The sequence below is a fragment of the Apodemus sylvaticus genome, chromosome 3 (genome assembly GCF_947179515.1).
Source record: "Apodemus sylvaticus chromosome 3, mApoSyl1.1, whole genome shotgun sequence".
NCBI lineage: Eukaryota > Metazoa > Chordata > Mammalia > Rodentia > Muridae > Apodemus > Apodemus sylvaticus.
This window is the reverse complement of record NC_067474.1, coordinates 159,065,142-159,088,564: the sequence shown is the minus strand read 5'-3', so window position 1 is coordinate 159,088,564 and position 23,423 is coordinate 159,065,142. Positions and strand designations below refer to the sequence as shown.

General features: G+C 37.8%; 1 protein-coding gene and 1 pseudogene across 2 annotated transcripts; one reads left to right on the top strand and one right to left on the bottom strand.

The window, feature by feature from the left end:
• LOC127680432 (arylacetamide deacetylase-like 4) overlaps nt 1-21,700 on the top strand; it is a 45,246-nt pseudogene extending 23,546 nt beyond the window's left edge.
• LOC127680184 (vomeronasal type-2 receptor 116-like) lies at nt 1,282-11,998 on the bottom strand. 2 transcript variants are annotated; one of them, XM_052175748.1, is made up of 6 exons: nt 11,802-11,998; nt 10,610-10,901; nt 9,492-10,304; nt 7,878-8,105; nt 3,963-4,086; nt 1,282-2,201 (listed from the first exon to the last, which is right to left on the bottom strand). In XM_052175748.1, the coding sequence occupies exons 1-6, from the start codon at nt 11,996-11,998 to the stop codon at nt 1,282-1,284; spliced, it is 2,574 nt and encodes an 857-aa protein (XP_052031708.1). The 2 variants fall into 2 exon arrangements, with proteins under 2 accessions (XP_052031708.1, XP_052031709.1); XM_052175749.1 differs by having other exon boundaries at nt 1,282-2,057.
• Nucleotides 21,701-23,423: the final 1,723 nt, after the last annotated feature.

Genomic DNA, 23,423 nt, shown 5'->3' with positions numbered 1-23,423 from the left:
TACCCACATGCATATATGTGCACCTGTGCATATATCTATATATGTGCATGTATGAAATGCTTGAAGCCTGCCTGTTGAGAATTTGTTCTGTCAACTTGCTACTATGTGTATATGTGCATCTGTGTATATGTGCATATATGAGTTTATGTGAAATGCTTGGAACCTGATGTAAGAGCATCAAATGTTTGCTCTAGCCACCAAATGTGTGAGCATGTATGTGTTTGTCTCTCTGTATGTAAAAATGAATGTATTTATATAAGTTGCTTGAACTTATATTTGGTTCAACAATTGTGTGTTTTTGTGCTAATGTGCTTGTGCATGTGAATGTGTTTGTTTCTGTGCATGTGTCTGTGAATGGTTGATTCCCTCCTCCTCCATTTTCCCTTCTCTAAACGCTGAATGTCATAGCTAGGAGCTCCTGTGAATTTCTGGACCAACAACCCATGTCAACTGATCTCAGCAGCCTCTCACCAGCTACCTGCCTTGGGTTACTCTGTGGTGACAAAGCTGATTTTTTGCACAGAGTCATCTTAATTACACACATAGAAGAGATTATTTCAACAAGCTGTGCTTTCCCTGGCAATTTCTTTGTCTTTGTATGTCTTTGATGATATAAAAATTTAGAGTTATCTGTGAAGTGTCTGAATATAAACCCAAACATCTCTACTCATATCTGATCCTTTCTCTGTAGGTTTCTGTGATTCTGACCCCTTGGGAGAACACTGAAGAGCAGACTCCCAATGTAGCATTTTTGTATCATTCTTCTATATACTTTTAAATTTAAAGTAATTGTGTGTACATGTGTATATGTGTGTGAATTTGTGTGTCTCATTATGTGCATAAATAGCTTCAGGTAAATATGCAGCCCAAAGAGAACATCTGGTTCTTTGTAGCTATTGTTACAGGTGTTTAATAACAGCAGTTTCTGGGTCTGTGTATTGACTCAGTTCCTCTACAAGAACAGGCCATGATTATATCTGCAGAGACATCAATTCATCTTTGGAAATATTCTAACAACCTGTTGATAAAAATGTTCCTCTCTCCTCTATGATCCTAGAAGAACTCCTATAACTCTTAGAATGGATCAGGATTCTATCTTTCTATCAAAGAGGAAGATTGTTTTAGAACATTGTAGAAGATTATAGGATCGTTGGGAATATCAGTAGGCATGGTATGACAATATCATTAGAGGAAACAGTGAGAGTTTTTCCCAAACCAGATAGGTATGGCAAAACAATAAAATATTTGGTGATTATGAACCAATTATACATTTTTCATAATTTATGAAATGTGAGAACGTGAAGATGATTTCTCCCTGATCATTTCAAGAGAATTTTGATCTGGTCTAAACAATATTGTGTAACATTTGGGAACAAAGATGAAACCCAGCATCCCTGCACTGGAGGCCAAAGTGGAGAAGATTTCCACAGCCACCATGACCTTGCCTTTGGTGCTATGGTAAACGGGGATGAAAGTGACCCAGACACTGCAGAACACCAGCATGCTGAATGTTATGGATTTGGCTTCATTAAAGGCACCAGGAAGGTTTCTGGCAAAGAAAGCCAGAGTGAAGCTCCCAAAGGCCAGAGTAGCCAAGTATCCCAAAACACAGTAAAAGGCATTAACTGAACCCTTGTAGCAAACAATGATGATGCGGCCATGCTCAGATTGTGAATCGATATCAACAGAAGGAGGAGAAGCTCCCAGCCAGACTGCACATACAATAATTTGGATGAGAGTACAGACAGGAATGGTGTAGTTAGATGCCCCTGAAATTAGAAAGTACTTCATCATTCTTTGTGAGGCTGTGATTTTGAATGCCAGAACTACAGTAATTGTTTTAGCTAAGACAGTGGAAACAGAAACAGTGAATACAACTCCAAATGTGATTTGCTGTAGGATGCAGGTGGCTGAGTTTGGATGGCCAATGAAGAGCAAGGGGCAGAGGAAACAAAAGATGAGAGAGATGAGCAAGATGTAGGTGAGAGTTCTGTTATTGGCCTTCACAATGGGAGTGCTGTGGTGCTTCACAATGATCCCAAGAACCACAGTTGTGACTGCAGAGAAGCACAAGGAGATTAAGGAAAGTGCCATGCCCAAGGGTTCTTCATAGCTGAGAAATACAACAACTTTAGGAATGCAGTGATTCTGTTCTGTGTTAGCATATTTGTCCTCTGGACACTGGACACAGTAATCCACATCTAATGGAGAAACGATATTGTTATTGCTGCTTTAGTAATTTTACTGACAGGATATTTTATTTAAGCATATAGAAGGAATGTTGCAAAATAAGAGTTTTGTTGGTGTGAACGCATTGCAAGTCATTCTTACATGAAATAATTGACTCCATTTTTTAATGGTGATCATCATTAGGGAAATGAAGGCAACAAATGTTTTTGTCTATTTTACTACATCGTTTTTAGCATTTCTCATGGATGTGTATATTTATGAGTGTGTTTACATATAAAAGTAGCAGAAGGTATTATTAACTTGAGAATGATTATGTTTATACAGGGGAAGCATGAGGATGAGAGTGAGACCTGGAATTTATGCAAATATAATATTGATGATTGTGACTGCAAAAATAATTTAGAGTATCATTCCAAGTTTTGTAGTTTTATCACTGTAGTAATACCACATTCCTAGGCCTTTTCATAAAGAGGCAGTAAACTTATTGCTGAAGGTCAAAAGCTCTAGAATTCCACCATTATCTGTGTACGGAACCTGATTGCCATTGCACTGAATCTTGGAATGATTGCCATAAGGAATAATATACTTCCAAGGTTAGAAGTCTTTTACATGGAAACCTGCATTTGTGGAGACCTGTTATTATTTTATTTGTTTAAGGGCTTAGGAATTTAGCTTGATTGTGTGCAAAATATATTGATTTTGGAGAACACTTGAGTTTGGTTCACAGTGCCAATGTCATGTGTCTCCAAACAGCCTTGTTGAATTACTTATGGGTCTATTTAATGTAGAACTGCATGAATATCAGATAGGAGTTAGTTACCCCCTACTATTTGATGGGTTTTGGGGATATACTTACAATATCATACTCAGTGGGAAAAGATTTAACTGCTAAGACATCTTACTATTCATGAATGTCCTTTAGGATATCACTTCAGTTATATAGGTTGGCACAAAAAGGACCAGAAAAACTGTATGCCTGCCATTTGTATTTAGTTCATCCTGACTAAATAGATATTTGCCTAACATGGGCTATGCTTGTTCCAATGCCATTTGAAATCTGTGGTTAATTCCCTTCAGAGAAAAAACAATATTAATTGTTCTATTGTGAAAAATTTAAATGGGTACTACATATAATAGTAATGAATAGAGGATCTCTCATATTGTTAAATCATTTGTCAAGATTGACCCTGAGTTTTCTAAATTTTAAATGACATTTAACTTTTGAAAAAAGAATGTTTTGTATTATGCAAAATATTTTCTATAGGAAGAAAATACTCATTTAAATATCTTATAATTTTATAAGTTTTAATTGCCCTCTTCATTCATCTTACAGAAGATTTGTATTTTTTTTACCCATACCCACACACTGTATTTTGTCTTCCATGTGCTTTTGTACATGCAAGATAAGCATAGCCTTAGGTAAAACCACATGCATCAAGGCTAATTAAGTCATTCGTTAAAGATTCTTGATCTACATATTTTTTAATAGAACATTAAATTCTAGATACAACTCTAGTACACTTAAGTTTTCTTGTAAAAACTTTTTATTTGAGAGTATGCCATCTACTATGTATTTCAAGGAGTCAAAGTTATAGGACAATTTCTACTTTTTTTTCTTAATGAGGACATTCAAATCATTGTATTCGTATAATGACTGACTAAGGACAGAGATATATTTTATTTTTCAAACTTTCATTTTATATTACTTCAGCATTCCAATATGGGAGCAAGCTGATAATCCATTTGAAGAACTTACTCATCGAAATACTCACTTGTTTCATTAGAAATTTCATTTTCTGGGCAGGGTTTGCAATGGAAACAGCATGCTGCCATTCCGTCCATCCCAAGTTTTCTAAATCCAGGACCACAATTAGCACTGCACACAGAAGTTGGCATCTAATGAAAAGTGGACATATGCTGTTAACAGGAGATTTACTTACCCCTTCATAATTATATTAGCATGTCTAATTTTATATACATAAACAAAGCTACGAGATTTTACTTAGTGCATTATACAATGACATACCAACATATGGAAAAAATTGAGGAAAAGTTGAATTGTTTCCCACCTCCTTGAAATTCAAGAAGAAAACTTATTAGCATTTTGTGTGAAAAACACTACAAAGGTTTTAAGATAAATTCTAGTTAATTATTGTCACGTGAACACAGAATGCAGTGTAAAGGCACAAAGAATCAGAATTGAGAAATTATCTCCATCAGACTAGACTGTCATCATATATTTGAGGCATATATTAAATTGTTAATTGAGGTAGGAGTTCCAAGCCTATTAGGATCAGTGTTGTCAGTAGCCAGTGGTGCATTACAAACCACGCAGAACAAGCCAGTAAGCAGAGTTTTTTGAGTGACTCTGTTTCAGTCACATTATCCAGATCCATGCCTTTTCTTCCCTTGAGTGTAACCCATGAGTCAAATTGGCTTTTTCCTCTTCATTTTGCTTATAGTTATTGTTTAATACATTGTAGCAAATTAGGAGTAAAGCCCATACAAAACTTGGGAAATAATATCTCAAATGAAAATAACCTCAACATTAGGACAACAAAACTTAACAAAGTAAGAGAAAACATATAAACAGCAGCCTATGACCAGTCCTATTCCATTTGTGGTTAGCAGGTGCTGAGTTTCTGTATAGTGAGCAGGAAGTTGGAGTCTTTCCTGAAGTAAAAAGACTACAGAGCCTGAAAATGGTGTGAAAACCTGAGGACGATTTACATTGTTTAACGTTAATTCAAGTATTTCTGAAACTAAGAAAATCTTGGCTTTAAATGAATCTCAGGATGGGTATCTATATGCTGAATTGGAATGTTTCTAATATTTGCATGCTGAATTTGCATCCTTTGTTTTTGTTAGGTTCCAATAGCCATCACAGAGTCTGTTATCCACAGATTCATCTCATCATCTCCAGAAATACGGAGAAACACAGCTCTTCCTTTTTTTGTTTTGTTTTGTTGTTTTGTCTTCCTTTGCAGTATTAGTAGATCTTAACTTCCTTTATAGATCAGGGTACAAGATTTTCCTCCTTTTAATGTATTTATTTTTTTTAAATTTATTTCCACACTAAGATTTTAAAGACTATTTTTGGACAAGTTCTGAACATGCATTTCCTTGTCCATAATCTGCTCATTTCATTTAAGGCAGAGCATCCATGGCAGCCTGGGTTTGAGTAGAGTCAATGCAAAAGTCTGACTGAGCAGAAATGCATAGAGCTACTCCTGATTCATAATTAAAAAATGTTGATTAAGGACGTGTCACTACAAAATCTTGGTGTCATTTCTGATTTTAATTTATATTCTTTGATTCTCCTGTCCATGTAGTACAATATCATTAATAGGTTTGCCATAGAAATCTTCATTATCGCAACATGTATTCTCCTAGATTGTCAGATTTTTGTTAATTCTTTTTAAAATTCTGAAATGATGGTACACTACATTAAGAGTATTTTCTTAATGCTTGTTTTTGTATATAATATAGTACAATCCTTTAGTTTAATTTTGTGATGTTTTATATGTAAATGGTATTCATTCAATGAAGCATACTTGCATTCATGGAATGAAGTCATTTGTGCACAGGGACTGATATTTTAGTTGTGTTGTTGACATCTGTTGGTAGATGTTTAGTTAAGAATTATTTTAGGCATGTTCGTAATGATTAATGAGGTAGTAATCTAATTACGTTTCTTTTGTTCTACTTCATGATGTTGCTCTCCTCACCTCCATTTTTACAGATGTTCTCTGTTCTTGTATATAAGGAAGTTTTTTTAATCCACTCTTTTAACCATTGTGAAGCTTGATCTTTATGTGGGACTCCTAAGAGCAGTGTTGGGGTCTATATCTTAGTTTGTTGCCTTCCTTTGAGATACTTTACCCCTACTGGGATGCTTCCCCTGAACCCAAAGAGTACATGGACCTGTGCTTAATTGTTCTACAATGTGTTATGGGAAAGCATGTTGCTATGGGAGGGGGGTGCTTCCCTTTTCTGAAGAATGAAAGAGTAGAGGATGGGAGGGAGGGGATGGATAGGAGAAGGAATAGGAGTATAAGAGGGTGTGTAAATGCTTAACAGTATGTAAAGTGAGAATGAATGAATGAGTGAGTGAAGTACATTTAAAAATGATTGAAGCTGGTGGAACCAGCTCTTAATAAGACGGAGACTTTCTATGACGGGGCGGGGGTTCTCACCTGCATCTTTCATATCTGCTTCTTGTTCCACAATAAATTTTAAGTAAAATTTGTCAAGGAGTATTTCATTTCGAAAGTTGAGTATCTGCTATTTCAGAGTTGCTATTCATATACTTTTACTAGACAAATGCATAATTTCCTCACATTATTTTGGATATGTACAGCTGCAATATTATGGATATGCAGTTGACACCTAGAGTGGCTTCTTCTTTGTCTTGTTCTCAATGGTTTTAAATTTGATCTTTTAATCATACTTCCTTGTTCACCTATGAGCTGCATTTTTCTTGTTGTTTTATCTTTGTCATAGTTTGAATTTCTAATTCTTATGCCTTTTTCTTCAGGTCTTGTGATTTGGAGCATGTCTTTTGTGAGACTATTCACTGAGATATATATTTGTTTTATTTTGCTTTTCCTTTGCTATCCTCTAAATGGTACTCAGTTTTATAACTTCGTTTTCAGCTCTTATGTTCTTTTCCCTAAGCATGGAATTTTTACAATGAGGAAGATTAGGAACTTTAAATTTTATACTATCAGAGCAACATGAGATATTAATTAAATTGTAACTGGGTAGTTTGAATATGACACATTAAAACTAATCACATCAGAATTCATACTTATACCTATTTGAATATGAGATATTTAATTTTCAAATTTTCTCAAAAGCAAATTTTTATTACTACCAATTTGTCCTCATATAGAGATTGCAACTCGCACAGGCTTCCTCATTTGAATTACTTATGCAAGAATCATGGGGCCTGACAAGTTTCATTTAGTGAGCATTATCTTTTACAAAGTATGATTAAGGGCTGGAGACATGGCTAAATGCTCAAGAACAATTGTTACTCAGGAGGAGGACCCATGGATGATATGCAGCTATCCATATATACTACACATACAGGTGTTGCATAGATATACATGCAGACAAAACACCCATACCAGCATAAAAAAGAAACAGAAAAAGACAAAGTATAGTTTATAATGTCTCTAAATTTGTCATGATATGTTAATGTATGGTTAGTTAGAGGTGAAGGAATTATAGGACTGTTTGTTAAACATGCTTAAAATTACATAATAAAAATTGCTGACTTGGTTATGATGCATTTATTCGGTCTTTACAAAGAACCAGAGTGTTTAAACATCCTTTGAAATGTTTTATCATAAGATTGGAATTCACTTTGTAATAGTAGTAATTGACCTTATAGAATATTGCTCACTATTCTGGAAATAATATAAAATTCTTTTCTAAAATGGTTAATTTAATATTAAAGGCATGAAACAGGTTCTGATATGATGCAAATTCACTGTATTCATGTTGAAAATTCTCAATGAATTACTAAGAAGTCACGTAAAACCTGAAAAAATAAACATAGTATAGGAAGCTACAAATTAGTTTCAAACATGGCAATCAGTTTCACTTCACCAGTTTCAAGAAAGGTTGGATACACACACCTGACAGTGTAATTGAAATTAGTACAGTTAGACCAAACTCACCTGTGAACTTCCTTTTGCCAACTTTATCATATCTTCAGACAAATGTACCTGTTGACCATTTGGAAAATAGGGACTAAACATTCCTATTTTAACTTTAAGTCCAAGGCCCTGTGGGAAATTCCAAATGTAGAAAATATCGTACTCTTCCTGCAGTTTGTCTCTTTCGTTCATATTCACTCTGTCCCCAACAGGATTAGTGAAGTGGGTCTTTCTCAGAGAGGAATGCAGCTGAAAGACAGACAGCATAGTAAAGAGTATAGTCTCTTTTTTAAAGTAAGAAAATATATTCTTATTTTATCGTTAAGGGGAACTTCATTGACAATATGCTAGTGAAAATTTGAGTGAAAGTCAAAGGATGAACAAAATTCCAATGTTGCTGTTATTTTAGTTCCCTAAGAAACTACAAATCATGCACAAACATACATGTAGACAGCAAATATATTTGCAATATGAAACAGAAAGTTACAGAGAGTCATTCATCCATATAGATGCACACATAGCAGAAGCTCACACTTATTTACAGAAACATGTATGAACATATACAAACACATATATAAAAAGACAGAAACACACAGACATCATATGCATCATAAACATCAAACAGACATATACACACAAACACATACACACAAAATCACATGCACAGAGAAGTATTCATAAGTTCACATAGACATGTACTGACCCCTACACAGAGTGACACACACTGAAAAATTTATACTCTCATACATAGAGAAATAGTCAAAAAATGAAAGAACATACAAAAAAGGACAAAACACAAGCCACTTGCAGACTCATGCATTGATAATTATACACAGGAATATAAATTTTGACCAAATCGGCCATACAGAAAGAAATGAAAACAGACAAGTATATGTTATCGGCCATAGAGAGATAGAGAGGAAGATTGCCAAAAATGTCTATAAATAACCCATATCTCTCTATGTCTCTCTCTCTTTCTCTTTCTCTCCATATATATATGTAGACTTCATATATATATATATATTCATAATCTATATCTATGTCTAAAGTGTATCTCATTATATCTGTAATCTATATCTAGGTATAGACACTGATATAGATATACACACAGATATACAGAAACACAGAAACATAAAGATAGGCAGTGAGAAATATGCATTTGCACACATGACCACACACAAATGTAATAAACTTAATTTTTACATGATTTTCTCTGTAAATACTCTCAGAGCATCAAGTGATACCACCAGCATACAGTGGGACCAGAATGTGTTTGGATCTCTAGTTAAAACAATCCCCTACAATGATTACAATGTACTTGAGAATTAATGAGCCATGACTCATCATTGAGTGGACACATGAGGATGGGCTCAGTATGGTTTCAGTATTAGAACATGTATGATGATGATATTCAGGTAATCTGTAACAAAATTAAAGGTCTATGTGGACAGATTTTGCCTTCTACACTATTCCCTTAACATTCGAGTTTTATACTAAAATCATGATTTACTTGCTCAATAAAAATTCTTTGTATTTTGTTCAATAATTTCTAGCACACTTGGTTTGGGCATCTTATGATCTCTTAAAACAATAACATTGATAACAGTAAACATCATCTAACAATAGAAATGTTACCTTCTTGCAGCTATTATCGAGTTCTTTTCCATTGTCCTTGGGCAGATCATCAATCTTTTGAAAAGTCATGTCATGGAGTGCATGAGCAAAAGCATACACAGCATTGTATATCTCATAACTCTCTTCAATAAAGGCCATGTCAAAAGTATGTACCATTAACCATTCAAATGAGTGATTGGTTGAACAGTTCTTCAGGGTCTTACATTTAGAGGTTGAGGCTTCACAGTTAAAGTGCATCCATTCCAGCTTTATCAGATCCTCATCTGAGTATTTGAAAGAGTTCAATGTCTGGACAAAAATTTTAAAACCAGAAATCTCACTATGGTGGTGTCCAAAAGCAAAAGTGCCATAGTCAATACCAAATGTAAAGTCTTTCTTACTAGAACTGATATCCCACTGTGAGGTGGTGACCCATATTCTCTGTATACCTAAAGATTTCCACATTCTAAAGCTCACAGCTAAAGTACTGTCTATGTCACCATAAATGATGACAACATTTGTGGATGACGTCATGATTTGGTTGTAATATACTTCAGATCTTGACATGTATAAATTCATGCTCATAGGAATCATGTTGACAAAGGCAAAGCAGACTGTATTTATTTCCATCTCTCTTCTCAAATAGGAAAGAAATTGGATACCTTGATCATTGTCTGAGATGGCCAACCCTACCCAGTTCCAACTGAAATGAATTATGAAGGAGACCATCGCAAGGGCTAGAGATGTATCTTCAGAGGCCATCTGATATAGATAGGGAAAATTTTCATGATCACTCAGGACAGGATGAAAGGTCCCATAAGTAAGATGAAGGAACTAGAAAAATGAAGCAGTATGAGGTACAATGAATTCTTGGAACATGCAAACTCATTTTTCTGCACAGTTCTAGAAATCTTAGCTAGGCATTATTTTCTCCCTCATCTATATTTCATATAAGGAAATGTGGAAGTCACATCAAGTCTATGAATTGTACTCTTCATGCTGGCATCAACACATATATGATTTCATGACTGAAATTCCACTCTAACCCAATACACACACACACACATACACTCACACCCCACACTCACACTCACACACTCACACACACACACACACACACACACACACAAACAACTTACCCGCTGAGACATGAAGTTGTTTATGATTGTACTAAATGTCACAGTTGCTTTCCAATTCATTTTTGTAAGTGCCATTACACACTTGGTTAATTCTTTACAATTAAAATTAGGGAGAAAATCATGATTTTGTAAACTCGCTTGAACGCGATTGTTAAATATGGATTCCCAATAACAACTGTGTTCTGAGAATCCAAATCGTAGAGACATATTTGGCAAAAGATCAGGGTTCCTGTTGATTTCATCTATGGAAAAAGCCAAAGCCAGAGCATACTTGCGGTTTTCAGTATGTGTTCTGTAAAAGGTTACAGTGTTTGTCATAGACAGCAATTTACAGATATTATTTGCAGTCAATAAAAAGACAATCTTGCACTGGATTGCATTGTCTGCACCCAAGAAGGACAGAAATGATCTTTTTAATGCGGTTGAGATGACAAGAAAGCTGAAAGTTCATGAAATGCTGAAATATTCATGAAAGGTCCTCTCTCATAAATGAGATGTTACCAGTTGTAGTAATAACATCACTTTTCAAAGAATGCAAACGTATCCCTTAGTGTCCACACATTGCTTTCTTAATATAAACAGAGAGTACAGAACTAAACTTTGTGAGTAGTTAAAGCCAGTGAATTTGTATAGATCAAAATGCAAACTTCACAGTAGACAGATATCTTAGTTTAGTTTTTGATACAGCATTAGTACATAATTGGGGACCACCTGGAGGAATTTAAGATATTACCTGAATATCTATGTGAAAGTTCTGCACAGCTAGGTGTGTCTCAAACATTAGTGGCCAGAGCACTACAGTAGAAGCTACAATGTGATGGAAGGACCCTTAGCAGACTCCTAAAACCTAGGATAAAGTTATAGAAAATTTATGGGTATTCTTTTGATAAGATACCATTGGCTACTGTGAAATGTAACCTGTCTAGGAGAGGAATTTATGTGGTAGATAAAGGTCCATATTCCTTTATTGCTAAGTGTCCATCCCTGCAAGTGTGGGGCTGATGGAAACAATACTAGGTGTAAATTTAAAGTTGTAATGTATCATTAAGTCTCCAAAAATATTTGGAGTTCTTTCTTGTTTTGCAGGATGAAAAACAGTACAAAAGTCTTATAGCTTTGTTTTTCTCCTCATCCTCAATAGTCTTGGGAACCATTCATAATAAGTTTACATGGAAAACACAAATGAACTTACTCTATATTCAAAATGTGACTGAAAGACTCTTTCTCCACAGGCTGTTGTACTGCCCGAATTATAAAGACACATCCTCTTTTCAGGTTTCTATCCTTTTCTTCATTCTGCTTCATTCTCCAAAAGCACCTGGGATAAATAAAATCAGCCACAAGCAGTGGAATGTTGAGAAGGAAGAAGAGTAAAATCAAGGTGAACATATTTTTCCTGTCCTGAGCCTGAGCAGTATTGATCGTGAAGTGCCAAACAGATAAGGAATTCAAACAAGTACTAATGTATCCCCATATTGTCACTGTGCCCCAGGGAGATGGTACACCTGCATTAGTGTTTACTTTTCTACAAGTGATTCCTCACCCCTGGAGGAATCAGTGATACTCTCTCCTGAGAATCTTTATCTGATGTCTTCTGTTCACGTGATAAAATTGTTTGATAAATATAGACTAGGGTGATGTGACTTGATGATTGACATCACACATGCTTATGTAAATTAAGGTCCCTGGAAAGATTCCACTTTGTGTAAATTTGGTCCCAGGACTGCCTCAAAATCTGTTTATGTGAACACCTTAAATAATATCAATGTATTTAGTTACTTGATTCACTGTGAGACATGCATGAAATGCTCAGGAAGGACTCGGAAAATCTGAGGTCATGGTTACATACTGGCCATTGTGTCACAAATCCCCAGAGAGGGAAAATCAGCTTCATGCTTAGAGAATTTGATATCCACTGAGAATACAGTATGGACAATGCTACAGCAGTGACAAATACAAAATATATAAAGAATATCTGTACTTAAATTGTCTTGAGAATTAAAAATTATGTCCAAACTAGAAATGTCCTGGATCCAAAATAATACAGATCATTACAGAAGCACGCTTTCCTTACATACTTTTATTAAACTCATTATTTATTTTATGTTTAAATACATTTAGAATATTCCCCTGTATAGTTAGAATTCTATTTTTTCCAATATACAGCATATCTATATATTTCCAGTATATAGATATGAATCAGTTTAATTTTAAGTATTTTATTTTATTACATTCTAGTCATTGATCTGCTCTCACTAATCTTGCTTTTTAAATATTCATCAAGTTTTATAGAATGATTGATCTGTGTGCTCATTTCAAAACTCCATAAGACCTAACACTCATATTACCTATTCATATTAACAAGATAGTAAGCTGAATATTTATTTGAGTTTTAAAACAGAATCTTCATCTGGGCGGTGGTGGCATATTTCTTTAATCCTAGTACTTGGGAGGCAGAGGCAGGGGGATTTCTGAGTTCGAGGCTAGTCTGGTCTACACAGTGAGTTCCAGGACAGCCAGGGCTACAGAGAAACCCTTGAAAAAACAAACAAACAAACAAACAAACAAACAAACAAAACCCCCACAAAAACCAAAACAAAAATACCCCAGAATCTTCAAATGTGACCCACAGTTTTCATAGATCAATACCTTGTTTAGAGCTGTTTCTTCTAGTTTATGTTTGATTTTATACATTGATTTTGCTAATTTTATATTCAAGTAGTTGTTGTGAAGAATTCTTACAATTAGTATCTTAGAAGCAAATAGTAAGTGGCAAGTGAACCTGTGTTTAATGGGTAAAATATTCTTATATAATTTTCCTTGTCATCTATTCTTGATAATATTTTAGAACCTGCACAGCCAGTGGGAGAGTTTATTGATAATTGTGGTATGATGAGTCTCTGGATATGGAATGCAGGTAAGGCAGCACCAATATAGGCAATTCTGTGTTGTGTGTTGTGGTATGTCATATTTAGCATTTAAGATAGGGCTTGATTTTTTTCTAAATTTTGTACATGAGGCCATGTCAGTCACATGAAGTCCAGCCTTGAACTAGGATGGAGATCCCCTGAGCAACAAGTAGCCACACCAGTCAGAAAACCAGAAAGAAAACAAAAGGATGAAACCAAACACCTATCAAAATCAAAAACAAAAAACAAAAGAACCTGAGGTTCAAAATTTTATCTAGAGATATTATAACCACAAACTGAGATGCTTCAACACCAGTATGAAAACACAATGAAAATCAGCAAAGGTAATATGTCATAGCTTGAGGCCAGCTATCTTTTGTCTGCAATCTGGGTATTGCATTAAATTTAAAGCAAAAAAGATCTTACACCAGTTTATGAAGATAAAAGATGCCCAGAGGGGGAACAGAGTAATAAATATAACATCAAAGAAATAGAGAAAATGACACTCAAAACTAGCAAGAAATGAATAAATACCTTAAAGAAAACCAAAAATAAAATATACAAAAAATTGACAACAATGAATAAACATGCTCATGACTACAAAATGCAAATAGGAAAAACAAAGAAAACAGAAATTGAGAGAATTCTAAAATGTGTACAAGTTTGTACTCCTTAAAAGATGCACAGGGAAGAAGATGGAGCAGAGACTTTGAGCACAGCCAACCAATGACTGTCCCAACAAGAGGCCAATCCCAGGGGTGCGAGCCAACCCCTGACACTATTAATGACACTCTGCTGTGCTTGCAATCAGATATGCAGCACAATTGTCTCCTGACAACGCTTCAACCAGAAGTGTCTGTGAACAGATGCAGAAAGCCGTATCTTAACATCAGGTGGAGCTTTGGGAGTCTGTGGAGGAGTGTGGGATAAGATGGAAGGAATCAGAGGGATCAAGCACACCACACAAAGACCTACATAGTCAACTGTCCTGAGGGTTCACAGAGACTCAACCACAAGACAAGGAGCATTCAGTGGCTGGACCCAGGCTCACCCACATTTGTAGCAGATATGCATTTTAGTCTTCACCTGTGTCTGCTAACATTGTAGAAGGGAGCTGTCTCTGACTCTATTGACTGCTGATGGATCACGATCCCCTAATGTAATTTCCAGATTGAGCATCAGTGGGAAAAGAAGTGTTTCGTCCTGTTAGGACTAGATTTCCCAAGGCAGGATGGTACCCCAGGTATCTTCCCTTTGTCTGTGGAAAAGGGAAGTGGTAATGGGAGGAGGTATTTCTCAGGGAAGAGGAGCGTATGGAGATGAGAATGTGTCTAGGATGTAATGTAAATTAACAAATTAATAAACTATGGAAAGAAGATAAAAATAATTTATACTATATATATATATTATTCGATTTATTCTTTGTTCACATTTCATATGATTTCCCCTTTCCTGGATGCCCCCTCTCCCTAAAAGTACCATAAGCCATTTTCCCTTCCCCTGTTCCCCAGTCAACACCTTCTCACTTCACTGTCCTGGTATTCACCTACACTGCTACACTGAGCCTTTCCAGGACAAGGGGCCTCTCCTTCCTGCTTCTTGGGCATCATTTGGTATGTGACTTGTTTTTTGGGTATTCCAAGCTTCCAGGCTAATATCCACTTATCAGTGAGTGCATACCATGTGTGTTCTTTTGTGATTGGGTCACCTCACCCATATTCTCCAGTTCCACCCATTTGCCTAAGAATTTCATGAATTAATTGTTTTTAATAGCTGAGCAGTATTCCATAGTATAAATATACCACATTTAATGTATCCATTCCTCCATCGAGGGACATCTGGGTTCTTTCCAGCTTCGGGCTATTATAAATAGGGTTGCTACGAACATAGTGGAGCATGTGTCCTCATAAAATGTTGGGGAATTCTCTGGGTATATGCCCAAGAGTTGTATAGCAGGGTCCTCTGGTAGTATCATGCCCCTGGAGAAGGGATGGAGGAGGAACAGGCAGGGACCAAGGAAAGAGTAGCAATATTCTGAGGGCCATGGGGCACACAGTGCGCCACCTGGTGGTGAGCCAACATCATGTCCTTCTTGAGGGTAGCATGGACAAGGAAGCCCTGCCTGCAGAAGACACAAGTGAAGAGTTGCCCATCTTTGGGATGGGTCTTCTGATGCTCCTCAGAGCTGTTTGGATTGGAAAGCTCTGGCCACATACTTCACAGGCCTTTCTGCTGCTTCTCTCTCCCACCACCTTTGTCATGGCTTCTGGTAAGTTTAGCTCTTCCACCACAGGGGTGCTGGTGCCCTCCCCTTCCTGGGTGAGTGCTGCCATCAGGCTGGAGGTTCCCTCCAGTTTGACCTCTTCCTCCATGCCTTCAGAAACCTGACTGGTTCCCAGCTCCATGGCTTGGGGATGGTCCAGGTTGTTGGGTGGTGGTGGAGGTGGCAGCAGAGCATGTTTCTCATTACTATCCATCTCCTGACCAGTGGTGGTTGCTGCTACTGATGTCGTCACTTCTACCTCTGCCCAGATACCACTTCTGAGTCACCTCCTACTGATATGGCCTTCTATCCCCCACTCTCTGAGCCTCTTCCTGATAGGGAATCTTCATCTGTCACATCTTCCTCTTCTTCTTCATCCTCTTGTTCAGACATCTCCTCTTCTGGCTATGGCTGCTGGGACTGTGGCTGGGGGAAATTTCCTGAGTTTTCTGGGTGTAATAGCCTGGGCTCACATTTGTGTTCTCTTAGAGTCTGTATTACATCTGCTCAGGATCTTTTAGCTTTCCCAGTCTCTGGTGTGAAGTCTGGTATAATTATGATAGGTCTGCCTTTATATGTTAATTGACCTTTTCCCCTTACTGCTCTTAATATTCTTTCTATGTTTTTTGCATCTGGTATTTTGACTGTTGTATAATAGGAGGAATTTCTTTTTAGTCCAATCTATTTGTAGTTCTGTAGGCTTTTTGTATGTTTATGGGCATCCCTTTCTTTAGGTTAGGGAAGTTTTCTTCTATAATTTTGTTGAAGACATTTACTGGCCCTTTTAAGCTGGAAATTTTTACTCTCTTAATTCTATAATCCTTAGGTTTGGTCTTCTCACACTGTCCTGGATTTCCTGGATATTTTGAGTTAGGAGCTTTTTTCCATTTTCTTTGACTGTTGTGTCAATGTTTTCTATGGTATCTTCTGTACTTGAAATTCTCTCTTCTATCTCTTGTATTCTGTTGGTGATGCTTGCATCTTTGACTCCTGATCTCTTTCCTAGATTTTCTATCTGTAGAGTTCTCTCCCTTTGTGTTTCTTTATTGTTTCTACTTTCAGTTTGTATCTTGGATGGTTTTGCTCAATAACTTCACTTGTTTGATTGTGTTTATCTGTAATTCTTCAAGGGATTTTTGTGTTACCTCTTAAGGGCTTCTACTGTTTACTTGTGTTCTCCTGTATTTCTTTAAGGGAATTATTTATGCCCTTCTTAAAGTCCCCTATCATCATCATGAGATGAGATTTTAATTCAGAGTCTTGATTTTCTGTGTGTTGGGGTATCCAGAGCTTGAGGTTTTAAGAAAACTGGGTTCTGATAATGCCAAGTACTTTAGTTTTTGTTGCTTGTGTTCTTTCCCTTGCCTCTTGCCATCTGGATATCTGTGGTGTTAGCTAGTCTTGCTGTCTCTGACTGTGGCTTGTCCTCCTGCAAGCCTGTGTGCCAGTACTACTGGAAGACCAGTTCTCTCCAGGGGGAATTTGGGTATGGAGAGCTGTGGCACAGGGTTAGCTCTGGGGTGCAGTTGGAAACAGAAAGGATTCTGTCTCCAGGTTTGTCTTGGTTCCTGTGTCCTGGTGGCTCTGGGTGGGTCCTTCTTGGCCTAGGAATTTGAGCAGAAGTGATGGTTTTATCTGTGCTCACAGGTGTGTTGGCACTGCTGGGAGACCAGCTCTCTCCCGTTGGTATTTGCACATGGAGAGCTGTGGCATAGGGTCATTTCTGGGTGCAGATGGAAACTGGAAGGATCCTGTTCCAGGATGGTCAGTTCCTGTGTCCTGAGGGCTCTGGGTGGGTCCCTCTGAACAGAAGCGGTGGTCTTTTCTGTGTTCACAGGTGTGTTTGCACTCCTGTAAGACCAGCTCTCTCCCTGTAGTATTTGGGTATGGAACACTATGGCACAGGATCAACTCTGGGCTCTGTCTGTTTTTGCATTCTGAATTAGCATTGTCAAAAGCCAAAGATTCAATCAGTTGTTTTTCTGACTTCTGAATCTAATATTATTTTATTTACAGGGAAGTTAATCTTTGCAAAAAACAAATCCGTGAAGACTTCTTTTAGGCTTTGTATAATTTTAGTAAATGACTCAGTCAGCTTTCCTAATTCTTCAATCTTAACCCAAGCATTTAAAGATGTTAAATGACAGCGCACAACTGTGTGATCATCAAAGTTAGGCTGTCTTTGTAATTCAGCATATTGATCTTCACCTAGCAACTGAACTTGGGAAATATCAAACCTCTGGCCTGATTCATTGTTCTGTTGCCCTAACTTCCTCTTTCCACCATGCTCACCATTATGACCGAGGACCAACTTCCAATATTGGTGTTGTCAAATCTTTCCAGGCTTAGGGGCAATTCTATTCTGAGTTGCTCATGAATTTAATGCCTACTTCACATAGGATGAATGTATAGCACAGGAAATGACTGATTCCTTAAATCTCTTCAAATCTAAATATATTTATAATATCCCATTTAATTTTATTATAACCTTGGGGGTGTCTGTCTTCGTCTGGTATGTCTTGTATAGTAACTGGATAAATTAAAGTTGGTTTTCTCAGTAATAAACTTAATCAACGCACAAAGAGTACCACCCCATCACTACTGAGACTGTCCATCTCTTAACAATGACAATGACATTTCAACATGTATTGAGGGGGGGTCAAAGATACTCATATCACAGCAGCAATAATATTCAACAGGGAACTTTGGGATCAGTCTGAAAACCTGCCCCATATCTGGACAAAGTCAACAGCCAGTTGTGTCTGGATGAATCTATTGCACATATAATAGGCAGATAAGGAATGGTGATACACCTGAGAAACACTAAGTGTCTGCAGTGTCTATGTGTCTACCCTGTACTCTCCTACGCTTCACTTTCCTTCTTTTGCTCCCAACAGGGGAATATACTAGAGAATCTAAGAATCTGCTCCATGTCCAGATTTGTCCTGTCTCTTCATGATACAGTGCCCACAACAAAGAGCCCTTCCTTGGTGGTAACCAACATGTGTTTTGGGACAATTCCTGTGAGGTTGTTCCAGCCCAAGGTTATGTCCTCCAAACTCCAGCGAGGTATTGTCTATTACCACGGAGGGGGTGCCATATTTGGTAGCCTTGGTGAGTAGCTTCCATGTGGGATGGGAGGGGGAGGTTCTCATAACAGATAGAGTATATTTTTAATGAGGACCTCTTTGTTGGTGAAGGGTCTCTAGACAGCCCACATATGACAAACTGGCTTTGGTAAGCCTTGCCCTTCTCTCCCATTTCCTCTGCCTTGCTAACAAACTATTAGATTACATTCGTAAAGCTAGCCTCCTCCCAAGGCTGACTATCAAGGCTAGCTATCAAAGTATTGAAGTTCAACAATCAAAAGCCTCCTTTGGCTTACCCAATTAACATGTCCAATTAAAATTAATCACCTCATCCTAACACGGGTTTTCTCCTTTTACCTTTATAACCTACCAATTTTCTATGGACCCTGTCTGTCTGTCTGTCTGTCTGTCTGTCTGCTCTCTATCCAAAGGCAGTCCTTTGGGCCCCATCCACGCCCTGGGACAAATACCCCCTCCTATTCTTTTTTGTTCCCTTCTCCTTCTTCCTTATCCTTTATCTCTTGCTTTTGTCTCTAATTCCAGGTTCTTTTTCTCTCTGGGGCAAATAAATCTCCTTTGTGCTAAGAATTTGGTCTGCAGAGGGGGGATGGTTCCTAGGCTGATACCAATCCTTACAAGAGGGACAATTGGAAGTTGGAACTTCTGTTAGGGAGGATAGCTTGGAGGTTTGGGCTCACTCCAATCACAGGTGTTGTAGTCTCCATGACAATGTTTTCTATGCTACTTTAAGTCCAGGTTGTGGTAGTAGCATCGCCTGTGGCTGTCTAGGTTTTGGGTATGCTTCCATCATTTCCATTATATTCTTAGGCACCAGCTATCTCTGTTTGTTTCACAGTGATCTCAAACTCATGGGCTTCTTTCAGCTTGGCTTCAAAAGCTGACCTTTACATTTATAATATAACATTATATTGGACCTGGGCAGGTATCAACCCTCTTTTCTAGTTTGTCTACTTGCCTATCAGTAAACCTGAGATATCACTTGCATATTCAGCCTGGGCTATTTCTAGTCCAACAGGCTGGCCCTCAAGGCCAGATGCTCACCATCTACCTCCCTCATAGTACCTTTGTCCTTCTTCTTCTTTCCCTGTGATCTTTGCCTCTGACCCTAAACCCAGGAACTGAAGCCCCTCCTATCTCTTTTCTGTCCAGCTACAGGCTGTAGGCATCTTTATTCAATGAATAGTTTTAAATTCAGGAACAAGGTTTGCACAACAAAAGCTGGCATCCACAGGAATTCACTCATCTTGCAGCACCTAGATTTTGGAATACAGAATTTAGCATTACAACACATAGTAACCAACTGAACCTCAACAGCCTCTGCTGTCTCTTTTTCTGGTCTCATATAGCAAGGGCAGTCTGTTTCTAATTGTTTGAAGCACTTTTAGCTGGGGCTATGACTGGAAGAGCTACTGCTGTTTTAGAAGCAAGTGGCACAATTATTATGCAGCTTTGTCAATGTTTGGATGTTTAAAATAATCAGTATTGATATATATTTAGCTGGCTGTTTGACTAACAGCCATTTTCTCAAAGCAGCCTCACAGAGGGGTCTGAGTGCTCCTAAGTAAGGAGTCCAATTGCCTCATCCCCCAACACATTTACTTCAGCATGGGAAGATAAACATTAGGAGAAATGCCTTATTACTAAGACTAGTAGCAATTTAATGTGTGTTTAGTGGTAGTTTTAACAATGTTCACCATGTTCCTAGTACATCAGGGAGTGATGGGTCTGGAAGACATGAGACCAGGAAGGGCCCAGTTTTGGTTCTTTGTTGGTTGTACAGTTTTCTAAGATAATACCTTTGGACTTACTGGATTCTGTGCAGGGTGTGGGTGGGAATTGAGAATCCTGGCTTCCTGATTCTCAAGGTTTCTCAAGTTCATGCACGGCAATTGAGGGTTGTCAATTTTACTTTTAAGGATCCCTGTTAGGATTGAATCATGTTTGGTCCCCTTTGCCAGTAGTGGATGATGATTGAAATTGCCTCCTGTAATCTAGTTGTAAAGAGGCATGCTGTGTTTGCTCTTTCCTCCTTAGGTACCGCCAGCTTCCTGGATACCATCACCCTGTCCTTGTCAAGGATTGCCTGAATGCCAGTATCTACTTCCTAAAGAACCTGGGAACCTTCGGGGTAGATCCCTCCCGGGTAGTGCTCTGTGGAGACAGTATTGGAGGTTGGGCTGTGGCTATGGTCACCCAAATCTTAACCAGCATCCAGTGTCTACCTCAAATCCAGGCTCAAGTTCTGATTTACCCAATTGTGAATTTCATCAATTTTCAGTTACCATCCTATCAGCAGCACAAAAATGTGCCATTACTTACTAAAGACTTAATATTTACATGTATTTGTAAATACCTGGCCATTGACCTCTCTTGAAGAGATGCCATGTCGACAGGTGCAATTATACCTCTGGACAAGTGGAAGAAATTCAGGAAATGGCTCAGCTCTGACAACATCTCCAGAAGGTTCTGGAGCCAACATACACAACCGGAGGTCCTTGGACCTTTTAATGAGGCTGCCTATTTAGAAACCAACCATGTTTGGAGTTCAGAAATTTCACCTCTTCTAGCAGATGAGAAGATCATTGCTCAGCTTCCTAAGGCATTCCTGGTGAGCTGTGAGAATGACATCCTCCGGGATGATGCCTTGCTGTATAAGAAGCGCTTGGATGACCAGGGCATCCCTGTGAGCTGGTACCACCTAGAAGATGGCTTTCATGGATGCCTTATTTTCTTTGATAAAATGTATTTCTCTTTTCCCTGCTCCATGAAAGTTGCAAATGCTCTCATCAGTTACATAACAGGCATTTGATAGTAAACATTGGCCTCAGTGGAATGGGTCCAGGGAGACCTATGCTTCAACTGGGACAATTGCTTAGTTGTGTCTTTTAGGAAGGATATGCTGAAGCCATCAATGATCCAGGAGGGAATGAGAATGTGGAAACAAAGAAATCTTGACTTCCTGCTCAAGAAATTCTAACTTGTGTTTTCTCCTGCTACAGTAATACAGTGTGTTGCATCCAGCCTCACTCTCTACTATGTTTATTAGGTAAAAGAAATACTGTGGTCATAAAAAATGACCTTGAAAATTGTGAAGATTTCTTGATGTCTTAACAATAAATGGAGTACAGTTGCACTGTCACTGGTGAATCCTTACTTACAATAAGAAGACATTGCTTAGGTCTCATCCCTGGTGAATTAACAGTCATGTTTTTGCTCCTGAAGGCAAGGTCACAGCTCCACTCATATTGCTTCTATCCATCCTGAGAAGTGATTTTCAATGAAACTCTCCTTCTCTTGGATCAGTTCTCTCACCTTTGAGAATGATGTGATGAGTTCCTGTTAGTGTTCAGAATCCTTGAAGAGGAAAGCTAGATTTCTCACAGTCATTTGGATTGGGATCATGGGATCACAACTAGGCATGGTTATTTGTGAGTGATATGTCAGTGGTTTGGATGGAAGGTGGTGACATGTTTCCCTTCTGTGTGACAGAAGCAATGCAAAAGTAGTAGGTTAATACAGAACATGTTCAATATGTCATAAATTCCATTGCTCAGGGGATTTGTGTTCTTAGATTATAGAACCATAGGGATGCTATGAAGTCATTGGGATGTCCTCCCTTCTTTACTTTGTCTGGGAAGGTTCTCTATCCATGCTCTCTGGATGCAAGGCAGAACGAAATCTTTTTGGTTTTTTCCTGATACCAATTTTTGTTTGATATTATCAAATGCCACTCAACATCAACTTCCACATTAACACTTGGTGGCTTTCCTTGTGAGTTTCCACAAATGGTTGTGTTATTTCTATTGACCTACTTCTTCCCACAATCCTGAATCTCTTAAAGACTACATCCTCAGAATAGATCCAAAGCCTGGCAACTGTAACTTAGATCATGTATCTGTGTTGGATGTTCTACATGTAAACTTTGTTAATCTGCTTCTGAAACCAAATCTTAGTGGTCACACAATGCAAACTATGTATTAGTATAACTTTAAGAGTCTTCAAAGTTTTCATAGTCTCCTAAATATTCAATAGTTGTGAAATTCAAAGTTTTTACTGAGATTCAAGGCAATCTCTTACACATAAGCATGTATGTATGTGTATATGTATATATTGAAATCTTTCCAGTAGATGCTGATGCAGAGTGATCATTCATTTTCAAAAACTTTAGAACACAGTGAGGCTATATTTAACCAAAGCAAAGCTGAAATTCTGAAGGGTTAATGCCAAATCTTGTATTTCCTGATCTGGAGCACATGATGCTTTTATATGAGCCTCAGTTGGCTTGGACAGCCCTGCTCCTACAGTACTGGTATTTGTAGTACATTTGGTCAGTATCTTGAGAGGGCTACTCTTACCTTGCATCAGTCAGATGTCTACGTTTTCTGTAATTGCCAATATTCTGGCCTGTCCATTACAGCATAGAATTTACTCTGAAGGTCCATTCAAAGGCTCTGTGTAGAAACTCTCACTCTGCTACATAATCTCTGGTCTCAGGTTTTTCTTCTAGACACTTGGTACAAACCTCCATTATC